The sequence below is a fragment of the Lepus europaeus genome, chromosome 13 (assembly GCF_033115175.1).
Source record: "Lepus europaeus isolate LE1 chromosome 13, mLepTim1.pri, whole genome shotgun sequence".
Taxonomy (NCBI): domain Eukaryota; kingdom Metazoa; phylum Chordata; class Mammalia; order Lagomorpha; family Leporidae; genus Lepus; species Lepus europaeus.
This window is the reverse complement of record NC_084839.1, coordinates 25918482-25946089: the sequence shown is the minus strand read 5'-3', so window position 1 is coordinate 25946089 and position 27608 is coordinate 25918482. Positions and strand designations below refer to the sequence as shown.

Sequence of the window (27608 nt, the reverse complement as noted above, 5' to 3'; positions counted from 1 at the left end):
CCACCCCGTCCTGTACTGTGGGTGGTTGCATCCCTATTGGTTTCTTCTCAGGAGCTATACGCTTCTGGAGCTGAGAGTGTCTTTCCCCTAGTCTCCGACACAGAGAGTGGTGCATGGTAGATTCTCAACACAGGCTTCTGGTGACTCTCCCAACCTTGGTGCCATCATAGAGTGGAGATTTGAGGCCACGGTGCACACAACTTGGAGGCAGCCCAGAGAGGCTGTGGAGAGGGAGGGCCCGGCCAAGTGAGTGACTGCCTCTCCTCTTCTGCCACAGTTCACTGGCTGTTCACAACGTGCGGGGCCAGCGGGCCCCATGGCCCCACGCAGGCCCAGTGCAACAACGCCTACCAGAATTCCAACCAGAGTGTGGTGGTGGGGAGCGAAGGCCCCCTGAAGGGCATCCAGATCTGGACAGTGCCAGCCACCGACACCTACAGGTGCGTATGGGCAAGGGGAGGCCGAGGGACAGAAATGCCTTCCAGAAGGGGACTGGAGTTCAGCCTGGGGTGCATGACCCCAGGGTGCCCAAGCCTGCCCAGGTTCAAGGGTGAAGACTCTAGACCATAGGAGGGTGTAAGGGCTGGAGATGGGGAGACACAGTAACCGAGGAAGATGTGTCCTTTGTCTTCAAGGAGGCATGCATAAGGAAGCGTCTGGATTGTTACTAGTAATGATAATTATGTCGGACTGTTCTCTATTACTCGATACTCTTCAAATGAGGCGGTGCATGTAAAAATGTTTGGGAAACAAGAGTTGGATGCACACCAAAGCTGATGTCCTTCTCCTTGGGGCCTTCACCACTCACAAGTAAAGCAGCTGTTCTCAAACACTCATCCAACCCAACCCCAGCCTCGCATATGCCAGTAAATAGAACAAGGCCTGACTCCACTGTGCCACCTGGAGGCCAGGGTACTAAATGAAGGGAGGAGGGCTGGTTCAACACAGATTGCCAAGCCCCGGGCCACCTCATCTGCAGGGCCGGGGTGTCTGAGAATGTGGATTTCTTCTTTTTTTTTTTTTAATAGAGGTCGTCTTTTGATTTTTCACTAGATATTTTTATTTTTGGAATGCAGTTTTTTAAAGACTTATTTATTTATGTATGTATGTATGTATTTGAAAGGCAGTGTTACAGAGACAGAGAGAGAGAGAGGTCTTCCATCAGCTGGTTCACTCTCCAAATGGCCTCAATGGTTGGAGCTGGGCTGACCCAAAGCCAGGAGCCAGGAGCTTCTTCCAGGTCTCCCACACAGTTGCAGGGAACCCAAGGACTTGGGCCATCTTACACTGCTTTCCCAGGCCATAGCAGAGAGCTGGATCGCAAGTGGAGCAGCTGGGACTTGAACTGGCACCCATATGGGATGCCAGCAGTGCAGGCAGTGGCTTTACCTGCTACACCACAGCGCCAGCCCCAAGAGAATGTGGATTTCTAGCAAGCTCCCAGGGATGCTGACACAGCCTCTGAGAACGCTGAGCTTCATGGAACCCTGAGTGCAGATGCGCCTGGGAGGTCCTCTACAGTGTGGCAGCCAGGCCACTGCTGCCATCCTCATTTTACCAGCAAGGAAACTGAGGCCCGGAGAGCCTAGAACCCCTGCAGTCACACAATCCAGAGACCATTTCCCACCCCGTGGCCGAGGCCTCCCCACCCCGCAGAGACCACTTCCCACCCCGCAGAGACCACTTCCCACCCCGTGGCCGAGGCCACCCTACCCCGCAGAGACTATTTCCCACCCCGTGGCCGAGGCCTCCCCACCCCGCAGAGACCACTTCCCACCCCGTGGCCGAGGCCACCCTACCCCGCAGAGACCACTTCCCACCCCGTGGCCGAGGCCTCCCCACCCCGCAGAGACCACTTCCCACCCCGTGGCCGAGGCCACCCCACCCCGCAGAGACCACTTCCCACCCCGTGGCCGAGGCCTCCCCACCCCGCAGAGACCACTTCCCACCCTGTGGCCGAGTCCACCCCACCCCGCAGAGACCACTTCCTACCCCGTATCTGAGGCCTCCCCACCCCGCAGAGACCACTTCCCACCCCGCGGCCGATGCCTCCCCACCCCGCAGAGACCACTTCCCACCCTGTGGCCGAGGCCACCCTACCCCGCAGAGACCACTTCCCACCCTGTGGCCGAGGCCTCCCCACCCCACAGCTCAGACACAGAGCACAGGGCGGTCGGGCTGTTTAACGGGGTTCCTGGCCAGGACGCAGTGGTTGGTGTGAGTGCTCCCAGGGCCCAAACACGGGGCACATGTGGTCTCCTTCCCCACCCCAGCCCCCACCAAGGCCTCAGCCACACTCCTTCCCCACTGGATGGGGTTCTCAGGTTGCCCTGGTCTCCCTGCCCAGCGTAAGGTTTCCTGGGGCAGCCCCCTCCCGGGGCGGACATGTGCCGGGAGAGCCCTAAGTGCTTCCTAAGTGACATTCTGGGCAGCAATGCAGTAACAAGGTTTGGCTGCAATCAGATCAGCTGCTCCAGGTCCCGCTCCACTCCAATGTCAATGCCCCAAGGACACCCGCCCCCCCAACCCCCCACTGGGGGCAAGGCAGAGCTGCCCTTGTTGCTGATTGGCTCCCAGAGCAGGGAGGAGAGGACTCCCAGGGCAAGGGGATGACAGCTTGGCGAGGGCCCAGCAGGCGTTTCTCCCGCTTTGAGCAGTGAGGGGGTGGCACTAGATACCACTGTGCTTTCCTGCGAGAAAACCAGAGTCAGAGAAGCTTAGTCACAGGTCTGGAGCCGCACAGCCAATGACAGAGCTGGGATTTCAGCCCAGGGCCCTCTGGCTCAGAATCTGTGCTTTTACCGCTGACACCCACAGCTGGACTCTGGAGAGGCGGGGAGTGGGCAGAAGGGGAGGACACATTCACCACCACCTCCTAGAAGCCTCTGGAAATGAGAGCCCAGGAGGGGTGGCCCAACCACCTGACAGGAGCCAGCCCAGCACACCCCACGTGGGGAGAGCAATGTAAAGAAGGTGGTGCTGAATTGAACAGGTCTTTTGGCTCCATTCTTCCATTGGCGCCCTCTAATACCTGCAGGTGCTCCATAAACATTCGCTGGAAATTAACTAGTAAATACATAAAGGACCAAGTCACAAGGTGCCCTGGAGGGGCCCTCGTGGGCTGCCGTCCCCGAAGGCACCAGGAGCGGGGCATAGTTCATCCCTGGCACCAAGCCAGGTGACACACAAGGGCCAGCACCACGCCTGGGCGTGGTCAGTGTCGGAATCTACGGAATCTAAAGCCGCGTCCACCACAGCAGCAGCACCTGCAGGAGCAGAGACTCCCGCCAGCAGTTCCTGACTCCTCTGTTTCCAGGAACTTTTTTCTCGCTTCCTCAGATGGGCCCTGTGTTGTGAGAGACTTGGCCCGCCTCAAGAACTACACTTATGGCCGGCACCATGGCTCACTAGGCTAATCCTCTGCCTGCGGCGCCGGCACACAGGGGTTCTAGTCCCGGTCGGGGCGCCAGATTCTGTCCCGGTGGCTCCTTTTCATGTCCAGCTCTCTGCTGTGGCCCGGGAGTGCAGTGGAGGATGGCCCAAGTGCTTGGGCCCTGCACCCGCATGGGAGACCGGGAGGAAGTAGCTGACTCCCAGCTTCGGATCAGCGCAGTGCACCAGCCGCAGCAGCCATTGGGGGGTGAACCAACGGCAAAGGAAGACCTATCTGTCTCTCTCTCTCACTGTCCACTCTGCCTGTCAAAAAAGAAAAAAAAAAAAGAACTACACTTATTAGAGACTATTTAATTCATTTTCCCATTTACTATTCGCCACAGCCGTATCAGAGTCATGCAGGTTTCTGATCTGCATGGCGTGCCCTGGTGTTACCATACTGCATTGTAATCTCAGCCAAGATGGGAGCACCGGCTCCATGCGACCCTTAGAGATTCGGGGTCTGTCTCACGGCCCTCGGCTCTGCCTGGCGGTGGCCTTGTCAGAAGCTTACACAAAGAGCCATGTTCCTGTTGAAACAGGACGCAGCATCCAGGCTGCTAACAGGGACATTCCGACCAGGCCCACAAAAGCACCCTATCAAAAGGGAAGAATCAAAGCCGGAGAACACTGAGTTTGGGTTTTGTTGTTGGCTCCTTGTGTTGTAACCATATAAAGGCCCCGACAGATCTGATCCTGACCTCAGCCTTGACCCTGGAGGAGACTCGGGACTGGGGTGGCAATGTCAGTCACATAACTTAGTAATCACAGAGACAGATGTTAGTGATTTGCCTTTGAGACCATGTCAGGATGTCCCCAAGTCAGGTGCCCCTTGCTGGAGGATGTTTTCTCTGCATTATTTTTCCTACATGCAGTTCCTATGGTGAGGAAGGCAAGGGACCAGCAAAGAATGTGAGGGAAAAGGCCTGGGAAGCAGAAAGGGTGGGAGCCCCACCCTGGGGCATTCATCCCGCCAGGTGGTGCTCAGCTAGCACTGTCTGGCTGCCACCCGTGGCCTGGGACCATGACTGCCACTGGCCTCTCTGCGTGCTGCTCAGGGAGTGAAAGACAGCACCTCTCAGATGCCAGCATGGACTTCCATGGGGTGTAGACTGTTGGAAGCACTCCCAACTCCTAGCTGGTCATTGTCCTGGGCTGATCTCCCATGCTCTGCTCCTCTCACCACCTCGGAGGAGGCTCAGAAAACAGAGACAGAAAGGGGGACCTGGGGCCCAGCTGCACCTCCAAACTCCACATCTCCCCCTCCACTTTCCCAGCCACTTCCTCCGTCAACAATGACAGCTCCCGGTTGCCCCTCTTCCAGGCCAGCTCTCTGCTGTGGCCAGGGAGTGCAGTGGAGGATGGCCCAAGTGTTTGGGCTCTGCACCCCATGGGAGACCAGGAGAAGCACCTGGCTCCTGCCATCGGAACAGCGCGGTGCGCCGGCCGCAGCGCGCTACCGCGGCGGCCATTGGAGGGTGAACCAACGGCAAGGGAAGACCTTTCTCTCTGTCTCTCTCTCTCACTGTCCACTCTGCCTGTCAAAAAAAAAAAAAAAAAAAAAAAAAAAAAAACAATGACAGCTGACAAGGTCCCTGCCTCCACGTCCATGTGACCTGGATTTGTCTGGACTTGCCCCTCTCCTGTTTTGCAAAGCTCAGAGAAGCATTTCTCCCACCTGCAAGGTGCCTGACACCCAGTGTGCTGCTGTCTGTGGCCAGGAGAAAGGCGTCTCACTCAGCCGACAGACAGCTGAGCTGAGAGTCACCTGCACAGAGGCGGGGGGTGGAGGGCCTTCCTGATGGGAGTAGCACAGGGGCCAGCACCTGCTGCTGGCACAAGTCAGGGCAGCCAGAACGCCACCCAGGGACAAGGCCAAGGACAGCCTGTACAGCTCAGGCTGCAAGTGGCAGGCCCCAGGCCAGGGCTGAAGCCTCACCTCCCAAATGCCTTTAGCTCCCTCTGCTGACAGCGTGAGGCTGGGAGTAATGGAAACATGGCTGCAGGCAGGGAGAGCCCAGGGCTGGGGGTGGAGGGCGGAGCAGAGGGAGAGGGGGCTGCGGGGCCAAGTAGGGTTTGGGAGGAGGTCAGACCGACAATTCCCAGGACGCCCCTGGCTTGAAGGGCTGGGGAAGCAGGGACAGTGAGTGGCAGATGCTCTCTTAGGAGCTGGACTGAGAAGGAAAGGCAATGATTAGGGCAGTAGGGAGGGGCATCTCTGAGCCATGCTTCTGTGTGACGACAACATCTAGAGTGTGCTCGGAGGGGTGGCCATGGTGGACGTGGGAGGGTGGGAGATCATTGTCACCAAGAGAGCATGGATTATGGGGTCCATGCTGGGTGGGGAGGCCACGGTGAGCACCACTGGGGGACTGAGACCCCAGTGTGCAAGGCACCCCTGTCAGCAGAGCCAGCGCGCAGTGGGTATCGGCCTCCACTTCTCGCTCTCCCCAACCTCTCCCCTTCTTCATCTGCCCCTGCAGCCTCTGTGTCCTTCCCAGCCCTCACCCCCACTACACACACACCGGAGATGACACAGAAAGACACTTGTCACACACCGCCCGGGGCTCCTGATGGCCGATCTCCCGCGGGTCACTCGCTCTTCAGACACAATGCGCCAGGGGCCCAGGCCCCAGCTGGAGCCGCTGACCTGGGCCCCATCTGTTGCGGACAACCTCCATCAGTAGCACTCATTTTCTCGCCTGGCTCGGGGGAGCAGTGCGTGCCACTGGATGGCACTGTCATTCAACCCAGCGTGCAAACCGCTGGCGTCCCCACTGTGCTCCATCACCTGGGAGGGGCCGCAGGACTTGTGCAAAGGGTGGAGACTGGACAGAGGTCAGGGATGTCCAGCAGTCTCCAGCGCCCATCAAGGTGCAGAGCACAGCAAGAGATGCCACGGGCAGGTGGATGGCCACGCAGTGCACAGAGAGCTGGCCCTCAGAAGGGAAGCGGGATGCAAGCCAGGGGGTTAGGCTGCAGGCAGAATGCGGCGTGGGGTTAGCTTCTGCCACCAGGGCACCGTGTGACCTTGGAAGCTGCCGCCGCTGCTCTCCATGGCTCTGTCTGCAGAGTGAGGTCGCTGAGATCCCTGCCAATTCTGCTGTGCCAGGCACCTCGGCTGTACTGGCCAGGCAGGCACTGGGGGAGGATCTGGACCGTGAACCCTGCTCATTGAGGCAACAGGGATGGAACCTGGGACTGCAACTGCCCCGTGGATGCTGCCCCCAGGGATGCCACCTGAGGACTCCAGGGACCCATCTGGATGAGATTTCCTACTGACCAAGCCCCGCACACCCTCATACACTCCAAATGTTCTCACAGTAGCCCTGCAAGATGGGCAAGCTGGATCTTACTATCCCCATATCACAGATGAAGAAGCTGAGGCCCGGAGAAAGGAGGGACCGTAGCCAAAGTCCCAGTGGGAGTGAGAGGCAGAGCACAGAGAGGCTGCTGGTCTCCCTCTTCTGTGTGGTACAGGCGAGAAGTGGGGTGCTCTGTGTTTCTCCGAGCAGGGGGCCCGTGCTCTCCTGCCCCTCCCAGGCGGGTGTGGATGCCGCCAGCAAGGCTGCACACCAGCTGTGCTGTCGTTTCAAGATCCAGCAGGCAGCCGCTTTGATTTGCTGCTAATTCTTTATTTAAAAAAGATTCACAACTCAATTACATCAGGTAACAATAGCTCACAGTCAATAATACAAAACGCAAACCCAATAAACATCCATTCTGACCAGGGGACATGGATTTAGATGAGGAAAAACAAAAAAATTACAGCATCAGCTCGTCGAGAACGGTATCTTGTAATTTCCAGTAAATTGGAGTCGCAGCGAGTCATTTTCCCCACTTGAGTGGCAGGTATATTAATTTCTTGTCATTTGTCAACCATCAAAAATAAATTGTTTACACGAGATGGGGAGAAGGTTTGAGAGTCAGTCTGAGGGTGATATTCTGGTGGGATCCACAGGGCCCGGGGGCCTCAGACGTGCCGCAGCTGCCTGGCGCGCCCACTGGCTCCCTGCAGAGATGGGCCCTTCGTGGGACAGGGCACTCTCTACCCCATGTGCCTCGGGCCATGCCCTGATCCACCTGTGACCCTGTTCTCATTCATTCTCCTCCTCCTGACTCCAGAAGTCACTCCCGGGAAAGGAGTGCAAGTGCGTCTCTGGCGTCCGGTCACTGAATTAGGTCCCTTCCTAGACAGTGTCTCAGTGAATTCTCACAGCAGCTTTTCAAGGCATGCACATGTGGGTTGCTGCCCTTGCGCAGCGCAAATGAGGAAATGGGCTCAGAGAGGGTGAGCGATGCGGCTGGTGAGGAGTGTTGGCAGGACCAGGAGAGAGCGGGGCTGCCTCAGCACCGTGGGCACACCATTCAAGGGCGTGCTGGCTCTCAGGGTCGGCGCAATGAACGGTCAGCATCTGGAGGGAGGCACCTGGCCCTGGGTAGCAGAGCTGGGTTTGGATCCAGGTCTGCCTGCATTAAGCCTTGCTTTGTTTTCTACAGCACACCCAAGCCAACTCATCAGCCTTGTAGTGGCCACTAGATACTTCCAAAGGAGTGAAGCACTAAGAGTGGAATCTCAGGCCCGCCCCACAACAAATAGCCCAGGCAGGCAGCTGCCTTCTCCCCACCACTTCAGGCCACTCCCTAGTTCAGGTTGGAAACGTGGGGCCGAGGCCACCATGCGGGGGAGTCAGCCTGGCTACTGTCGCTGGGTTGCCATCTAGTTTGTAACTTGGAGCCGAACGCAGCCCAGAGCCCTGCCCCATGCTTTGCCATCAGTTTGTAATCTGTTCAGATCCTGTCTTGATCCCCATGAGGGCAGGGGTCCGTTGCTCATTTTCCGCCTCCATCGTGGAAGCTGAGGCCCCGAGAGGTTGACAAGTCGCCTCGAGATGCACAGCCGCCAGAGCAAGGACCAGAGCCAGCACGGGACTTAGAGCTCGGGCTCTTTCCATCCCATCTCAGCGCCAAGAACAAGGTCAAGACATGGAGGGAGCTGGCGTTCAGATTGGGTTGAGGGACAGGAGAATTAGAAAAAAGGCTTAGAGAGGGGAAAAAAATAAAACAAGGCAAGAGCAGATGGTTTGCAAACCATAGTTACCGAGCTACACTTCAACATGGGAAAGTGTTCAGAGTGACTCGGAATGGCTGTAGACTGGGGCAAATGAATTACTGTGTAAAGGCTGCAAAGACACGCACAAGGCAGACCCACACGAGCAGGAGCAGGAAGAAGTTGCCCAAGTAAACCACAAGTCCAGGTTGAAGTGGCTCTTCTGTGCAGCCTGACCAAGCCCCAGCAGCCTGGAGCCATGAGCTGGCAGAGGTAGGGTCTGTCCACATTGCTATCCCTTGACTACTGTCTCGGGAGGGCAGCCCCAGTCCCCAACACCCTCACTCTTCTGAGCTAAATAGCCAGCTCTTCCTCTTCCTGGGCCTTGTAATGGTTCTCATCCCCTTGTCCATGTCTGCTGGGTCAGGAATGAGAGTGGCTAAGGGCCTGAGGGAACCGGGATGGACCAGGACTTCCTGTTTGTGCATCCGTGTAAGCTTCCCAGCAGTGCAGAGAAGGGGACACGGCCTGTCGGAGGGGGAGATGGGTGGGGTTGAAGCACAGGCTGCCACTGGCCAGCTATGAGGCCTCACATGCTGGCTTCATCCTGTGTGCCTCAGTTTCTTCATCTGTCAAATGGGATGAGTTGCATCGACTCTTTATGGCTCCTGGGGTTACTCATATGCATGTCAGCGAGCACCATGCTGGGGATGTGGGAAGATGCTCGATGATGGGCCCCTCCTTCCCTGTCCACACCTCCAGGTGTCACCCCTGCCACTCGCTCCAGTCAAGCACCCCTTGGACTTCCTGCCACTTCTCTTCTGGTCACATAAGCCCTGACTCCCACCCTTCACTGCTGTCTGCCTGTCTTGGAGAGAGACACCTGTCAGCTGCACCATGAGGCTGACCTCCATGGTGACTGCCATCACCTCCACACCCCAGAGCCAGCTGTGGCCTCCAGCTGCTGGCATGCCCCTGCCCCGCACCTCCCTGCTGGCCCTGAGCACCTGGTGACCCTCGCTTAGGGCAGAGACTTGCAGCTTTTCTGGGGTGCTCGCCCCAGTCTCCTCTAGGAGTTCAGAAAGGAAGACTTGGTTCTTCGTTGCACTCTTGGAAGCAGCTGGGCCTCTGAGAGGGTGAGCAGGCAGGAAACCGTGCACTCTAACCGGGGGACCCCAGAATCTCCTCCACTTTGCCTCCTCTGGGTAGCAATGAGGTTTCTCTCGTTATTCCGAGCGTCTCCCTGGTTTCTTCGGAAGCCCCTCCAGGTCCTGGAGCCTGTCTCAGTCTCCTCTTGCCTACACAGCCTGAGGCCATTCGGATGCTTGATAGCTCAAGTCAGCACCCTGGGCACCTGCACCAGGGCAGTGGGCACCGGATTCTCCATTTGGCTTCCACAGAGAACTCAGTCCCTTCCCAGTCACGTGAGAAAACCGCAAGTCTCTCCCCCACTCCCGGGCTTGAATCTGCAGAAAGCATGTGAGCGCAACATGGGATGTTTCCTGGAACTACAGATGAGAAGCCACTGTGCGTGCACATGGGCAAAGCTGTCTTGCTGCTCTTGCTAGTTCTTCATAAAGGACCTTGATGTGAGTACAAAGGACATGGAAATCCCCCAGAGTGCCTCTCCCTGGCAGCTGGTCTCTGGAGAAGCATTTGTTAGCTGGGACGCAAGCTGTCTTCAAAGCATGCCATGCTTCCGACACGGTTCACAAATTGAGTTCTGTTCTTCCCAATCCTTGCTTGATTTCATCCTGACAGCCTCCAGCACAGCAGAAGCCCTGCCTCAACCACACAGCCTGTTTCTGTCTGCATCGTGATGGGCTGTTTGTTGTCTGCACACACACTGCTCCAGAAGGCGTGGCTGGTGGGGTGGGAGAGGCAGTCTGTGCTGGGAAACCCTGCTGTCCTCCATCAAGCCTGCCTCTGGACCTCACGGCTGTGGCTTCCACTGATGATGATGGTGATGATGATGATGATGATGATGATGGACATAAATCCTTCCTGAGTGCTTATTACGTGCCAGCCACAATCTAATGCTGCATATCTGAATTCCCTTCCTCGTCCTACACATGTTCCCTTATCCCCAGCGTGCACACGTGGGGTGGCAGGGGAGGGGAGGGTCACGTATCTGAGATCACGTGAGTCCTTTGGTCTTGGACAGGAAAACCCACACTGGGAAAACCTAGGTATTCACGACACTGTCATCCCATCACTCTCTATTAATGCGAAATCTCCCCTCTCTCTCCCTCCTCCTCTCTCCTGCACCCCTTACTAGTCCTTACTAGGCTGAGACACTCCCTGTCCCCCTCTGAACTGGCCAGTCCTCTGCTGACAGCGTCCTCTCCTGCTGGCTCCCAGGGCCACTGCGGGCGAGGACCCTCAGACATGGTGGGATGACATGATGCCCCGGAAGCCGCTGGGTCAGCAGGAAGGGGGGCTGTCTCCATCTCTGTCATCTCCACTCAGTGGCGGGGGCCCATGTGCTTTGTCCCATTGCAGCATCTCGGGCTACGGAGCCGCTGGCGGGAAAGGCGGGAAGAACACCATGATGCGGTCCCACGGTGTGTCTGTGTTGGGCATCTTCAACCTGGAGAAGGACGACACGCTCTACATCCTGGTCGGGCAGCAGGGCGAGGACGCCTGCCCCAGCGTAAGTGTCCCAAGTGGGGGTTTCTCCCTAACACTCACCAGGACTGGGGGCCACTCCTCGGAGGGCACCTATACCTGACCTGCTCCCCTGGGTCTGCCTGCCAGTGCCCCTCCCTTCCTGGGCAGATGCCATGTGGCCTGGGAGGCCCACGTCCCCATGGGGACCATGGCCCAGGCTGGGTTTGCTGAGTGACCTTCAACACTGAAAGACTAAATCCTGCTTGTATGTGGTCAGTGGTCATTCTTCTCGGCACTAGTGTGAGAGCCCAGGTGCTGAACATTCACCCAGGGGTGCTGTCTTCTTTAGCTGTCTTACTATCAACAGGAAAATGCCAGCTTGAACATTTCTTGTTTGGCTCGAAAGTCAGACTCACGGCTATGTGCAGATGTAGATCAAAGCCCAGAGAAAGTTCTGGAAGATGCAGATGACTGAATTATACAGATAACCAATTGGGAGGGCTTTATCAGTAATGCCTGTGGCTGTTACAAAGAGTGTATCTGTACACTAGTCATCATTTGTGCGATTAAACTAAACAATAATAATATTAATAAGGCATAGATTGATAACTGGAATTCCTTGTGGCCCTCCTTGCGCACTTCACCGATGAGGAAAATGGAGACCACAGTGGAAAGGGGCGTGGCCAAGGTCACTCACAACGTAGTGCAAAGCAGAGACTCTCTGCACCCTGCACTTCACTGGGCCTTGTTTCAGCTGCCTCTTCCCCAGTTCTGCTTGCAGCCATTACTGGGCAAGGCTCTGCAGCCCCCCAAAAGCCCCCCTTTTCTGACCCCTCTGGAGTGTCCAGCTGTCAGAGGGAGACCTCCAGCTGCAGTGTCGAGAAAGCCCAGACTGGCCTGACACTACCAGGAGAATGAGACAGTGGGGACTAATTCTGCAGCAGCCGGACCAATTCCACACACCCCAGTGATTGCATCTTGCCTGCGACAGGGGGTTCAGGGCCCTGGCACTGCTGGCTGTCCCCGGGGGGCTGGTCTCCAGGTCACCTGAGCACAGCTTTTGCCCAAAGCAAGGCTGGCTGCCCTAGGAGCTGTGTTCAGCACCCAGGACAGCTCCTCCTCTGAGCACATCTTTGAGGTATTGATTGCCTTGGAGGTCAGATGTGGGAACCAGGGCTACCGAGGAAGCAGTTCAGATCCACAAAATAAACTTTGGCTCCTAACAGCCAGACTGGGGAGCCCAGGAAACAGCAAGAATAAAGTTTGGGCCTCCTCCCTCACCCCACCCCCTTCCAGGGCTAGGCAACAGCAATACACTTCAAAAGCATAGCCTTCTGTGAGAGAGATGTCTCCACTCCAACTTTTATTTAGTAACAATAATCAGGACTTTCCAACCTGTTCTAATATATTAAGTCATTAAATTACAGGCTGCTGTAATTTCCCAGGAATTTATTGAGTGCTAATGTAATTCTTTCATCTAAGCAGAACGGTTGCATCGACTTCTACAGAGGACTTTTACTTGATTGGATTGTAATCAGTTATGTCTTTTCACAGGACCACGTGTGTTTTTTTTTTAATTCAATTGTAATCTACTTGTTCCTCTGGGTTGCTGCACTTTATCATTTTTATTAATCAACCTACTTACTCTCCAAGTTTGTAGATGGGTTGTAGAATCCCACAGCCAGCGAGAGAAGTAATTCTCAGCCAGGGGTGAGGACAGCCCCCTCTGCTGGTGGGACCGAGCATAGCTCGGGCGCATGGGGAAAGGAACTGGTCTTCTACAGTTTGCTCGGCACCTCCCCCATGAGGAGTCACCAGCACAGGGAGAACAGACCGTGGTCAGGCACCCTCCCCCCCGCCAGCTGTCCCTGTTTGGAAAAACGAAGTCTAAGGACAATCTGCAAGAGAACAGAGTGGACTCTGCCCTTTTGTGGCCAGTTGCTCTTCCTGTGTGCCTGGCCACAACATGTCAGCTCCTGGTGCCTGGAGTGGGCTCCGGATGCTGGAAGTCCACACCTCTCAGCCCAGACCTGTCCTGGTGGTGTGGGTCTAAATCAAGGCCTCTCGACTGTGCCTCTACACGCATGTGCAGCAGATAACTCCCCGTGGCTGTGCTGTGCATTGCAGGGCGGTTGGCAGTGTCCCTGTCTGTGTCCCTGTCTGTGTCTGTGTAGTATCACCCCCTTCCTCCAAGGAAGGACAATCAGAAATGCCTCCAGACAGCTCCACATGTCCCCAGGGAGAGCAACACTCTCACCCTCAGGGCCAGTACCCTGAAGGGCCAGCCCACAACCCACACTGCTTGCCACTGACTCAGATTGATTCAGCAAATGTTTACTGAGTACCTGCTACATGGCATCACTGTCCTGGGAAGTTGGGATGTATCCATGAAAAAAAAGGAAGGAAGGAAGGAAGAAAGAAAGAAAGAAAAAAAGAAAGAAAGAAAGAAAGAAAGGTAGGTCTTTGCTCTCAATGGTGATTACTTCTGAGCAGGGGAAGGAGGATGGACAGACCGTAAGAAGTAAGCGTAAGTCCTGAGAATGTTCAGAGGAGAAACTCTATCTGCAGAAGGGAGGCTGGACTTGGGCAGCAAGTGGCTTTTTTAAAAAAGGATTTTATTTACTTATTGATCTGAGAGGTAGAATTACAGAGAGAGAGACACATAGAGAGGTCTTCTATCCACTGGCTCACTTCCCAGATGGCCACAACGGCAAGAGCTGGGCTAATCCAAAGCCAGGAGCCAGGAGCTTCTTCCAGGTCTCCCACGTGGGTGCAGGGGCCCAAGAAGAGAGCTGAATTGGAAAAGAAGCAGCTGGGAGTAGAACAGGTGCCCATATGGGGTGCCGGTGCCACAGGCAGAGGCTTAGCTCACTACACCATTGCGCTGGCCGAGCAGGCAGCTTTAAGTAGGCTGCTCAAGGGAAGCCTATTGAAAAAGTGATAGCTGTGTCAAGTCCTAAATGAGTTGAGTGAATGAACCAGGACACTATCTGGGGAAAGAGTGACCAGGTAAAGGCCACGTCCCCAAGGTGGGGGGGGTGTGCATGTGTGCTCACAGCAGCACCAGTGGAGGGAGCAGAGAGGATGGGTGGGATTGGGCCGCTGTGAGGATCTGACAAGGGGGCAAGGCCAGCGGGGTGAGCTGCCTCACCCAGCGTGGCCCAGCAGATCTCTGGCAGAGCCAGCAGGACCCCTGCCTGGATCCCATACCCTGTGCTCTGCCCAGCTGATAGCCCACAGCCTCCCTGGGCCCACCAGACAGGTCCCAGGGCATGCCCCTCGCGGCTCCTAATGGCCCAGGCAGCTGGGGGCAGGGTTCCCTCCCAGCAGAGAGCAACACTGCACTAACCGGTGAAAAATGGCAGCTCGCTACAAGAGCGACTTACAGCCTTCCACCCACACTAAATCCACTCTAAAAAATATCAAATTATTTCCATCATTAAATCCAAAATGCCATAAAACAGATTGCATCTTAGCTATTTATCTGGAAATTTCTCCAGTACTCACTGCCAATACCCCTGAATGCGTTAGCGTAAGAAGGGGCTCAAGATGAATTGCCGTGTCCACTGGCTGGTTACACAGCAGTATTCAATGGAAATGTGGTGTTTTATTGACTTTTTTTTTTTTCTGTTGAGTGAAAGAGAAGTCATTTTCCTCTGAGGTCAGGCTTCTGTTTGGAGAATTTTTCGAAGCTGTGGTGACTGACAGGTGGGCGTGGCTGTTCTTGATGTACTGCCCTCCTTGTCTGGGGCTGGCAGGATTCTGAAACAGAAGCTCCAGCCTGGTCCAGAGGCGCTGAGACCCCTGACTCCCCACCGGGAGTACAAGAGCACCTCGAAAAGGTCCTTGGGAAATTGAAATTTGAAAAGCAAGCTGATTCATATTTTTGTGCACAAAGATTTTGAGATCCACGTGGAGCTTTTTTGTAATAAGCATGTTTTCCTGAACTTTTCGAACAGCCCTCATAGATGTGAATTTCAGAAATGATTTTGCACTAAAACAAGCTCATCTTTTCATTCCATTTTCCACAAACTCCTCGAAGTCATCTCCTAGGCGTGAGCTCAGAATGCCAGCAGCCGCCCGCTTGCTACCTGGCAAGAGTGAGACCTGGAGCCGGACACACCCTCGGCCTGCCCCGCAGCCTGTGGTCGCCACTCCCACTCCCCACTGGGGGGCCAGGAATGAGTGTCCCCTCCACACTCACCCCAGGGCAGGCAGGGCAGCCAGACCCTCTGATTCCAGGGTCCCCATGGCAGACCCTGGAGCTCTGCTTGGGGCTCTACCAGAGATTCCCAGAGGCAAGAAATGGGACGTGAATGGGAGGAGTGAGACGCCCAAACAGCGGAGCTGGGAAGATCAGAATCTGGTCTCTCTCTGTTCTGCTTGTTTTGCCCATGATGCTCAGAACTGCGACGTGCCCAGAGCACTCACGGCCCTCCACTGCCTGGGTGATGAAGTCCTGCTCCAGCCGCGAGCTGGCTGTCCAGGAGAACTCCCTCCGCCTGCCCTGGTGGGCACCCTCCAGCCCTGTCTCAGCACACACAACCTTGTCCCCTCCACTTCTGAGTCCACAGGACCCTAACAGCTCCTCCTGGACCACCCCTCTGTCCTACAATGGATTTTTCCAAGCCAAAGAGACTGGTACTTTTCCCCAAAACCTGACTCACTTTCCCTCTGGGCTCATGCTGCTCTCTTCGTAGTGTATTCACCTTCCCCCACTCCATGCTAAAATGTATCCCTAGCCTTTGGAGCCCAACTAAACGCCACCTCCTGCAGGCAGTCCTCCCTGATCACTAGTCAGCAATAAAGGCCCACTCTCCCTCTCTTAGCTTCTCTGAGCATTAGTACCTATGGCATTCCTGTGGTTCTTCCCCAAAACCATTATTTGTGTGCATTTCTGGCCTTCTAACATCAATTGTAAGCTATTTGAGAAATAAATAGTCAGATCCCGCCTTTAGGTGTAGAAAGTCTGTCCGCTGGGATGTGGAGAACTCCAGCTTGGGCACAAACCCAATGTGCTTATTGTTTCTACAGACAAACCAGTTAATTCAGAAAGTCTGCATTGGCGAGAATAACGTGATAGAGGAAGAGATCCGTGTGAACAGAAGCGTGCACGAGTGGGCAGGAGGAGGAGGAGGGGGGGGTGGAGCCACCTATGTGTTTAAGGTAAGGTCTGCTCTGCTGGGTTTCCAAGGGCGGAGATTTCTGTGCATTGGAGCCTGGGATAGAAACCGCCCCTCCCCTTACCCTATTCTAAAGTGAGCAAACAGAGCCAGCGGGAAGCAGGGTCAGCGTGGCCCAGGAAGGGTGGCCCTTCTCTTGCTGATTGGCCGCTCGGTTCCCCCGCGCTGGGCCTTTGCCATCCAGGTGTCCAGCTCCAGAGGCCTCCTGTGCCCCCTGGGTCAGCTCTTGGGGCTGCATGGACTCTTCTGACATTGTCGCAGCCAGGCCAGAAACTAAAGGCAGAGGCCTCCTGCTAAGTCTTCCTCCAGCAACAGTGATGCTCAAGGCTTCACCTTGAACCCAAGCGTGGGGAGGGAGGAGAGAGCAGAGAGACCTCTCCAATCACCCGCATACAAGACCCCCTCACCCAGGCTCATCTCAGGAGCTTTGGGAAAGGGGCCGAGGCGGGCAGCCACTAAGATCGATCCCCACCTCCTAGTATTGACAGAGGAGGGGTCTTCAACAAGTTCATGGGAAATGTGCATCGTGAAAAAGCTATGCATGGATTTCAATTTTTTTGCACCAAAATAGACATCTTTTATTCTATTTTCCTGAACTTTTGGAAGTCCCCTCGTATGTATAATTTATGCATCACTCATGTATTATTTACGGCATATGTTAGCATATGTATACAAACACATGCCCTGGTGGTTTTGTGCCTCTGGCTGAACCCCGGGCTGGCAGAGAAGATGGTCAGAGGGGGGCCCCATGGGTCCTCGCCACGGCAGTGCAGAGCACTCCGACCACCAAGAGGTCAGCCCACTGCCCGACGCTGAGCCAGGCGTCCACACCGAGACCCGGGCTCGGGGCCCCCCGGGAGGAAGGCCGGCTCCGTGTCTCAGTTTCCGACTGTGTGCCCCGGCCAGATGAAGGATGGTGTGCCCGTGCCCCTGATCATTGCGGCCGGCGGTGGCGGCAGGGCCTACGGGGCCAAGACAGACACCTTCCACCCAGAGAGACTGGAAAATAACTCCTCGGTCCTGGGGCTGAACGGCAACTCCGGAGCCGCAGGTAAAGCCCCCTGAGCCCGCCCCTCCCCTTCCCCTCCCCCCACCAGACTGGCTCACAGGGACTGTCTGGGCTTCAGCGCAGGCCCGGGCCATTCCACACCGGAACGTGGCTTGGTCACGGGGCCCACAGCTGGGAGCTCTGAGTTCGGTGCCAAGATGGAGGCAGGGAGAACAGGTGGCATCCTGGAGTCCCCGGAGGCCACTTGGCTGACCTGGGGCTTGGACTTGCACAAGGTCCCTGAGAAAAAGGCACAGGGTCAGCCAGCCTGGCCCTCAGCAATTGCTAAGGCCTCCCCTGAGGCACCCCCTTCCTCCAGGGGCGTAGGGCCCCCTACTTAGGGGTGAATGAATGAAAGAAATCTGAGCCAGGTCGGGCCTCCCAGACTCCCTATGCTATGGACCCCCAGCCCCAGGCTGCCGGCCACAAACATACCCATGGGCCCCCGCGCCCTTGATGGGAGCCAGTGACCAAACCAGGGGAAGGCAGTGAAGCCTCAGAAGTCAGCCGTTACTAGAGAGAGCAAATGCGATTCCCTTTTGCATCTGCTTCTCTCCACAACCAGCCTGAGGGAGCATCTTTGAAAACATTTAGGATCTGGACTTAATTTAAACAAATGCTCAAACTTTCCCTCCAGTGGAGAGATGGCTAGAGAGAGAAGAAAGAGTAGAAACCGTCCCAGGGTGCCCAGTGACTTCTGTGAGGCCACCGTGCACAACGTAGAGGATTTATTTTGGCTCACGTGTTTCTGAGCGTCAAGAGCATGGCACTGGCATCTTCTCAGCTTCTGGTGAGGCCTCAGGCTGCTCCGTGCCCACCAGGAAAGCAGAAGGGAGGCAGGCACAGGCGAGGAGGGGGAGGCGGAGAAGCTAGCCCACTGCCTCACGGCTGGTTCTCCCAGGAAGACTTCCCCAGAGTGAGCTAACCCCATGGGGGCCCCACCTCCCAACACCACTCCTTTGGCATCCAAGTTTCAGCAGAAGCTTTGCTGGGGCCAAACCTCATGCCAGCCATACTAGTGAGCCACGCAGTGCCCCTTGCCCCTACGTCGCTGAATGCGCTTACACGCTCACTATGCTCATGTCCTGCCCAGCCACCAGAGGCCACATCAGGTCCCTATCACAGCAGAGAGGCGTCCCCCTGCCATGCCATCAACAGCCTTCACAGACCCAGCCCTGTGGAACCCACATCTGTCACCCCAGCCCTGAGATGACAGAGTCCCCGCCACCTGCCTGCAGGCCCAGCTCTGCCTGTCCCTGTCGTACGACCGAGCTTGATCCTGATCTCAGCGTGGATTTGAACCCTAGCGGAGTAGCCACCTCCACCCAGAGCTCCCACCACCCCCGTGTCCCTCTGCTAACCCCCTCTGGGTTGGGGGAAACAGCAGCTGAAGATTCTTCCCAGGCCCGGTTAACTCAGGTCCAGCTGTCCGGCACACTGCTGTTTCGGTTCCTTCTGTGTCGGCCTCCAGGGCCCCCCTCACCCCCAGTCATCTGCTGAAGCAGGAAGGCCTCCCGGGAGGGTGTTGGGGGTGGATGCTTGTTGCAAGGTCATAGGGAACAATGTTGGAGTGGTGGATAATCCTGGATTCTCGAGGGCCAGCAGGGGCAGAGCGGCAGGGGGAGAATCCCTGGGGTCCTCCCATGGCCACATCCAACCTCAGCTCTGCAGACATCTGCTTTGCAAGAGCTCAGAGCGCCCCACGCATGGGGAAGCCCCTCCCCAGTGGCTGCCATGGTTGCCCCGATGTCCCCCACCCCGGCCTCTCCTCTGCTCCTGACCTCTGAGCAGCCCAGAGCAGCGCAAGCCAAGTGTGAGGCCGTCCACGTGCCTGCGTCCTGCCTGACCAGCTCCCGTGATCCTTACATGTGGCTGGGTGGGCAGCATGTCACACACTCACTGTCTCCTTTGACCCTAACGTCAACCCCAAGGATGGTCTTCATTATCCCCAAGAGACAGATGAAGAAGCTGAGGCTCCGCCCGTGGTTGTGCAGTCACTAACAGTAACGCCCGCTGGGCCAGGATTCTCGCCGGGAGCTTGAGTGCAGAGGCTGCCCCAAGATTGGCAGGTCCAGTTCTTGCTGGGACAGGAAGAGGTTTGAGGAAACAATGAGAACGGAGGCCCAGTGCTTTCAGGGGCAGGCAGGCACGAAGAGAAGCAGAGGAGCCAACTCAGCATCCTGCTGCCTGGTCCCCTACCCCATCCCTGCTTCTGCGCCAGGGAGCAGACAGGCAGCAGAGGCACAAGGCACGCTGTCCTCCCTGGGGCCAATGGCACACCCCTGGCTATCCAGATGTGGGTTCCAAAGTCCCTGCCCTCCCCCCGGAGAGGGGCCTGGGCACTGGCACGGGTGGGGGCTCCCCTCAAAGTGCACCTGTCCTGCTGCCTTCCCCAGGGTGGCCGAGCCAAGCCACCAGCAACCTCAAGGTGTCCTCTGGTCTCTCCCCACAGGTGGCGGAGGTGGCTGGAATGATAACACTTCCTTGCTCTGGGCTGGAAAGTCTTTGCTGGAGGGAGCCACCGGAGGACATTCCTGCCCCCAGGCCATGAAGAAGTGGGGGTGGGAGACAAGAGGGGGTTTCGGAGGGGGTGGAGGGGGGTGCTCCTCCGGTGGAGGAGGCGGAGGATACATAGGTAAAGATGATTCGTGTTCAAGGTGTCACTCCCTCCCCCTCTTAGTCCTAGGCACCTCACCTCCCTGTCTGCTCCCGCCCTCCCCCCCTCCCCGGCCGCCCCGCCCCGGTGGGTGTGGGCCATGATGTCACTGCACGCCACCCCCAGCCAGAGGCAGCGTGTTGGCTTGCAAGCGAGCACCCTGCCTCCAGGCTACCCTAGCGTCAGCATCAAGATCCCTCAGGATCCTTGATCTCCCCCAAAGCCAACCATCAAGGGGCTTTGGCTTCCTGGATGCTTCTCAGAGCCACCTGTAAGGACTCGCTGGCCTGAGCACCTCGGAGCCCAGACGGCCCAGCCCCAGGCCTCCCTCTGGATGGCCGGGCCATGCCAGCTCCTTCAGGGACCGGCTGCGGTGGCCCAGACCCCTCCTTCTCCCTCCCCCGCTCCAGCCACCAGCTGCCAGGAAGGCGCAGCTCGATCGCCAGCCAAAGAGAGCTACTCTGTGGGCCACTGCGGGCAGCCGCAGCCCAGCCCCAGGCAAGCAGCCGGCCACTGGCCCAGCTGTGTCCTAGCGCCTTCCAGAGCTGAGAGGCTGGGAGGCCGAGCCCCGCCCCCCAGACTAGGACACAATGCATGCCCGCACTGTGACGTTCGTGTCTGTGTTTGGCTTTGACGCTGTCTTACCCACATGCTGTTCCTCTCCAAGCCCCAGAGGGAGGGCGGGAGGGAGTCCCCGGGGGGGGGAGTCCCAAGATCACCCAACCCCAGATGAATGGAGGGACGGGAGCCTCCAGGCACAGAGCTCATGGCCCCATGTCCAAACCCTGACCCCCTGAGACTGGAGAGCAGCCCCTTAGCAATTCTCTCCTGCCCCAGCCTAGAGTGGGTGCCAAGGGTGCATCCCCACCTGGGCACTCGAGAGCTTTCTGGATTGCTAGTCACACTGACTCCTTCCTAGGGGGACCCCAGCAGAGTGGTGGAGACCCTCCCCACCCCCATTGGAGCAGGCCACAGCCTGGCGGGAAACGTGGTCCATGCTTCTCCAAACCTCTCCCAGCCTCTCCCAGCCCTCGTCCCAAGTGCGGCATCTGTGCCCTGAGCCTCCCTTCCCTCCCACCTCACTCTCCCCTGAGCCCCAAGGGACCCCTGGCCTGGGCAAAGCTGCACGCCCTGCTTCTGCGCATGTGTGTGGAGGTTGTGATTCCCGCCCCATTGTGTTAAACTCTGCCCTGGTTTGCCACAGGCGGCAACGCAGCCTCAAACAATGACCCTGAGATGGATGGGGAAGATGGGATTTCATTTATCAGTCCACTGGGCATCCTGTACACCCCAGCTTTGAAAGGTACCCCTCTGTGTGGGTCCCCCAGCTAGGTGACACCCCAGGGTCCCTGACCCGAACCCAGGATACAAAGGACAACAAGTGTCCCTCACAGACAAGCCTTCCTGCCCTGGGCTTCTGGGGGTCAGACTGTGTGGTTTAATGCAGACGGGGAAGCAGAATACTGTCCTGTAGACACTCCCAGAAAATGCAGCGGGGACAGCCCATGTCCCTGTCCCAGCCCACCTCAGAGGCACGCATGAGGACTCTCCCATGTACACATAAAACTACTCGTGTCCCTGGACACCCACCTGCCCTCCGTCCAAGCGCCACACTCCAGATGCACCGGAAGACTGCCCCACACAGAGCGGTGCTCCCAGCGGCAGTGGGACTCAGACTGGGAACCAAAGAACCCCACCCCCCAAGGCCCCCTAGAGACAGAGCCCAGGGCTGGGCATGGGTGCAAGGTGCACTCCCCAGGTTCAGCCAAGACTGACCCTGCCTCCTTGTCACAGTGATGGAGGGCCATGGGGAAGTGAACATTAAACATTACCTAAACTGCAGTCACTGTGAGGTAGACGAGTGTCACATGGACCCCGAGACCCACAAGGTCATCTGCTTCTGTGACCATGGAACGGTGCTGGCCCAGGACGGTGTCTCCTGCGTTGGTAAGAGGGTGGGGCCAGGGGAGGGGAGGGCCCCGAGCTGGAGCTTTGCGCACCGCTCCAGTTGGTTCTAGGACTCGGTTTTGTGAGCATGCTGTCCCTGCCTGGCCTGTGCAGTGTGGTGTTCTGAGGACGGGGGCGGGAGGGGCTGAGCAGGAAATGTGTTGAAGACTTGGAAACATCATCTGGCCCCGCTCCTAGCCCAGGGCCTGAGCCCCCCGCCATCTCCCTGCTCATCCCACCTCCGCCGGAACACCCCGGTGACAGGGACCTCAGGATCCTAAGGCAGTCTGCTCAGAGCCAGGACCCTGTTCCTCTCACAGGTTTCCCTGCTGGTCTCAGACATGCACCTGCACTGCTTCTGTCTCCTCCAAGTCTTCCCCGGACTGAGTCACGCGATTGTTCTCCTCCCCATCCTACAGCCCCTCCTCTGGGTGTGGTTTAGCTGCCTGGGCCCCTTTTGAAGTGTGGTGTCTGGAATACCAGCACCAGGCAGTCTGGCCAGCAGGGGGCACGTAGGACTGCACCCTCCTGTGGGCCCTGCTCCTGGTACCCAGAGGTTGTCACTGGCCGCATGCTCTGTTCCGTCATACAGAGCCCAAGGCCTCGAAGCCTCTGCCATCCCCACTGTGGTTTCACATCTGTCCTCATCCTCTAGGTACAGCGATGTTGTGTCTCAGCATCCAGAATCTGCCACACATCTCTGTTCAGTCCCCCACCCCCACCCAAAAGCTACAAGGCTGTAAAACCGGGATGAGCCCGCTTCCCTGAAAGGGAGGCTGTGACAGGGTCTCTGGGGGTGGAAGGGAGAAGGCAGCTATTGTCCTAGCTGGGGAGGGTGCTTCTGATGTGGGACCAGCCCCAAGGAGAGCAAGCGTGGTTGTCATGCCCCATGGGGAACTGTCTTCCAGTGTCACCCACCGCGGAGCCCCACCTGCCACTGTCACTGATCCTCTCCGTGGTCACCTCTGCCCTAGTGGCCGCCCTTGTCCTGGCTTTCTCAGGCATCATGGTTGGTGAGTGCCCCAGAGCTCCCTGGGGTTTCTGGGGGAAGTGGGATGTGGGTCTGGGGGAACTGAGCAGCATCTCAGGCCGAGGAGGGGAGGTGGCGATCCAGAGGGGCTTCCTACAGGAGGCGGCCTGGGCTGGGCATCCCTGCTCTGGGCCACGTTGCGGCTCTCCCGTCTGTCCTCAGTGTACCGCCGGAAGCACCAGGAGCTGCAGGCCATGCAGATGGAGCTGCAGAGCCCCGAGTACAAGCTGAGCAAGCTCCGCACCGCGACCATCATGACCGACTACAACCCCAACTACTGCTTCGCTGGCAAGACCTCCTCCATCAGCGACCTAAAGGAGGTGCCCCGGAAGAACATCACCCTCATCCGGTCAGTGCTGCTGCGTCCTGGGCGGGTGGAGAGGCTGGGTGTCGTCCCACACACGAGGCCAGCGGGGCCACCCCTGGGGTCCCCCAGCCCTCACAGGCAGAAGGCCTGATGCTTAGGGCCCTGGGAGGTGTTTGCTTGCTTCATCACCCCTTCCATTCAAGGAGCTCATATCCACTGCGGGGGCGCGGGGGGGGGGGTTGTGAGCGTCCCTCTGGCATGTGTGTGCATCACCCATTCAGCATGGTGCTCGCCCCGGGGACCCCCCCCCTCTGTCCTGGTCCCCTTGCCTCTGCATCAGCTTGTCTCCTCTGTGCAGGGGCCTGGGCCACGGCGCGTTTGGGGAGGTGTATGAAGGCCAGGTGTCTGGAATGCCCAATGACCCGAGCCCCCTGCAGGTGGCTGTGAAGGTAAGAGGTGGCTCTGCCTGGAGGCTGACCTCAGCCGGCCGGTGGTGTGGGCTGCAGCCCTTGGCCCACGGTCTTGTCCTCCTTCTTGCCCTCTCCCTCTGTGCACAGACCCTGCCTGAGGTGTGTTCAGAACAGGACGAGCTGGATTTCCTCATGGAGGCCCTGATCATCAGGTAAAGCCGCAGAGACCCCACCCTCCCACCCCTGCAAACAAGGCGGAGACCCTTCCAGCAGTCAGGTGTCCCCAGCACATCCCCTCCTCCCCAGGGGGAGCCTCTCAAGCACTCTCCACACTTTTATTCTTAAAGATTTATTTATTTGAAGGGCAGAGTTACACAGGGAGAGGGAGAGACAGAGAGAGAGAGAGAGAGAGATCTTCCATCTGCTGGTTCACTCCCTAAATGGCCACAATGGCCAAGGATGGGCCAGTCTGAACCAGCAGCCAGGAGCTTCTTCCGGGTCTCCCACATGGGTGCAGGGCCATCTTCTGCTGCTTTCCCAGGTGTATTAGCAGGGAGCTGGATTGGAAGAAGAGCAGCTGGGATTCAAACCAGTATCCATATGGGATGCTGGTACAAAAGGGAACGTGCCTCTCTGGGGCTGGGAGGCTGCCCCTCCCTGGGTTCTCCTAAGCAGAGCCAGGGCCCCAGCTGGCCTGCACCTCTTAACTGATAGCTCCAGGGCCTGGGCTTAAGCTGGGGGTCTCAGTGCCCTGACAACAGCACCCCTCCTGGTCGCCTGTTGCCCTGGAGGCCTCCAACAGTCCCGAGGGGTTGTGCTGTGGTGGAAGTGATGGGGGAGAAGAGTCAAGGAGGTGTGCATGGTGTGCCTGGGGTTCTGCAGCCACAGGACGACACGCAGCGAGGTCAGCACCTTGCTTTAAAAATAACACATATTTTCTGATCATGCATATAATACAAGTATTGAATGAAACGTGGAACGTGGAAATCAGAGACCCAAATCTCTCCATCTCACTACTGGGTGATAATTAACCGTTGTATTTCAGTGCGTGGTTCCCCTGTATTTCAATTCTGTGTGTGTGTGTGTGTGCCCATGTGACGTTCTCTAGCCCCACAACCCCGTGTGTCCTAATAGGATCACATTAACAAGCAAACCCAAGTCGCGGGCCTTTTGCCCCAACTCAGTCTGTGCCCACAAAGAAGTCCGCAGGAGACTGCATATGCCCTGTTCCTGCCTCTCATTCTCACCCTGTCACCTGGCAGGTCTCACTCAGCCCCTCTTGAGGGTTCCTTCAACTTCTGCCCTCAGACCTTCCTCAGAGTACTCGACCTGGTTCCAGCACCCAGTCCATGCACCCACTCTCCTGCCCGCACCCATTCTGCTATTTTGGTCGCGCGCCAGGGCAGCTTCTTACCACCTCCAATCCAGTGCCCTGCTGCCCACTGAGCCTGCCCCCAGCCCACTGAGCCTGTCACTGCCCACTGAGCCTGCCCCCCACCCAGTGAGCCTGTCCCCCACCCACTGAGCCTGCCCCCCACCCACTGAGCCTGTCCCCCCGCACACTGAGCCTGCCCCCCACCCACTGAGCCTGCCCCCCACCCACTGAGCCTGTCCCCCCACCCACTGAGCCTGCCCCCCACCCACTGAGCCTGCCCCCCACCCACTGAGCCTGCCCCCCCGCCCACTGAGCCTGTCCCCCCGCCCACTGAGCCTGTCCCCCCATCCACTGAACCTGCCCCCCCACCCACTGAGCCTGTCCCCCCATCCACTGAGCCTGCCCCCCACCCACTGAGCCTGTCCCCCCGCCCACTGAGCCTGCCCCCCACCCACTGAGCCTGTCCCCCACCCACTGAGCCTGCCCCCCACCCACTGAACCTGTCCCCCCATCCACTGAGCCTGCCCCCCACCCACTGAGCCTGTCCCCCCACCCACTGAGCCTGCCCCCCACCCACTGAGCCTGTCCCCCCGCCCACTGAGCCTGTCCCCCCATCCACTGAACCTGCCCCCCACCCACTGAGCCTGTCCCCCCACCCACTGAGCCTGTCCCCCCGCCCACTGAGCCTGTCCCCCCACCCACTGAGCCTGCCCCCCCGCCCACTGAGCCTGTCCCCCCATCCACTGAGCCTGCCCCCCGCCCACTGAGCCTGCCCCCCACCCACTGAGCCTGTCCCCCCGCCCACTGAGCCTGCCCCCCATCCAGTGAGCCTGCCCCCCATCCACTGAGCCTGCCCCCCACCCACTGAGCCTGTGCCCCCATCCACTGAGCCTGCCCCCCACCCACTGAGCCTGTCCCCCCACCCACTGAGCCTGCCCCCCCACCCACTGAGCCTGTCCCCCCATCCACTGAGCCTGTCCCCCCCGCCCACTGAGCCTGCCCCCCACCCACTGAGCCTGTCCCCCACCCACTGAGCCTGCCTCCCTGCCCACTGAGCCTGCCCTCCTGCCCAGCTGCTCAGCAGGGAGATTCTCAGGTGCCCACATTCACAGTACGCACTGACATGAGAAGGCAGCTGAAAACGTGCCTTTGCATCCTGCTCCCGACTTAAGCTGTCCCGGACTCCACTCGGCTCAGTCACACCCCTCTGCTCTGCAGCAAATTCAACCACCAGAACATCGTGCGCTGCATCGGCGTCAGTCTGCAGGCCCTGCCCCGGTTCATCCTGCTGGAGCTCATGGCGGGAGGAGACCTCAAGTCCTTCCTGCGGGAGACCCGCCCTCGCCCGGTGAGTGGCAGCCAGCCTTGCTCCAGCGTTTGCGCCAAGGACGGGAGCAGGGGCCAGGACGAGCAGGAGGGGCAGCCTGGGACCCGAGGAGGTAGCTGCTAGGCTGCGGGAGGGGGGAATGCCCAGGAGAGAGTGGACAGAAGCGAGGGCGCTCCCCAGCCCCAAGGAGCTTGTGTGAGGCTTGGTGCAATGCACTCATCATTCTGACTCCATTTCCCTGGGCGCTGACTCTGCAAAGCTGAATGAAAAGGGACCTCCATGCTGGCCACGGCGCAAACTCAGGTGACACTCGGGTGGCCTCCTCTCTGAAATACAAGTAATTAACACTCAGACATCCCGCCCTTGTGGTTTGGCTATGAAACCGAAGGGCTGAAATATTTTTAGGAAGATGCTGCATACACGTTTTGGTTAAGAGGGTACAGCTTGGGAAGAAACCAGACCTAGCGTGGGCCCAGGAATCCCAAGAAAATCAACATGTGTTTTGATGAGGCGCGAGGCAAGAAAAGTGCTATGCGTGCACAGGAGTGAGACCTTGCAAACAGAGTCCCTGCGGCCCAGCTCCAACCGCTCTCAGCCAGCACTGACCACAGGGCCAGGGAACCTTCCTTTCCGCTGAAGGCAACTTGGATATTTATGCCACCATGCGCAGGCCACACAAAATTGTCAGCTTCAAGAATTAGGCTGCTTTGGATCTACCAAATCACGAGTGTTGCCTGCGGTTACCTTGGCAGTGCCAGACCTAATGAATCCTGGGCCGGAAGTTCCCCACCCCTGGAAGGGATGCCCACAACAGGGAGGTGGCCCACCCTTGGGAGAGCGGCAGGGGCAGGGCCCCACCCCCCAAGTCAGCTCTTCTCTTGACCCTACCTGTGCCAGCCGTGCACCCATGTCTCCCTGAGCCCACACCAGTAGCACCCCAGTCATCCTCCTTGCCTCCCCAGACACCCACCTGTCCCGGGTGAGCCAGTCCTTCCTCAGATGCCTGGCACAGGAGGGGGTGATTTCTCATGCCAGACAAGGGCCCTCTGGTGACTCGTTCTAATGTGTTTGTGGTGGCAGCTTCCGGGGGAGGGGAGGGGGCATATTGTTGAGCTTCCCACATGGATTCTCTGAGCCATAAAATCCAATCTGGCGAGATGAGGTTGGAATGTCATTCCCAGGGGACAGAGGGGGCGAATAAAGAACAGTGAGGAGGGAGTTGGCCAAGGGACA

The 27608-nt window shown here is 57.9% G+C and overlaps 1 protein-coding gene across 1 annotated transcript in view; it reads left to right on the top strand.

Annotated features, from left to right (window-relative positions):
- The window catches only part of ALK (ALK receptor tyrosine kinase), a 761992-nt gene that overhangs the window by 712284 nt on the left and 22100 nt on the right, over positions 1-27608 (top strand). The window contains exons 12-23 of the mRNA XM_062210172.1: positions 278-440; positions 10985-11135; positions 16127-16258; positions 17182-17326; positions 19776-19958; positions 21184-21282; positions 21774-21926; positions 22835-22939; positions 23119-23305; positions 23622-23712; positions 23821-23885; positions 26267-26396. Coding sequence (XP_062066156.1) covers positions 278-440; positions 10985-11135; positions 16127-16258; positions 17182-17326; positions 19776-19958; positions 21184-21282; positions 21774-21926; positions 22835-22939; positions 23119-23305; positions 23622-23712; positions 23821-23885; positions 26267-26396 — 1604 coding nt within the window. The remainder of the gene's footprint in view (positions 1-277; positions 441-10984; positions 11136-16126; positions 16259-17181; positions 17327-19775; positions 19959-21183; positions 21283-21773; positions 21927-22834; positions 22940-23118; positions 23306-23621; positions 23713-23820; positions 23886-26266; positions 26397-27608) is intronic.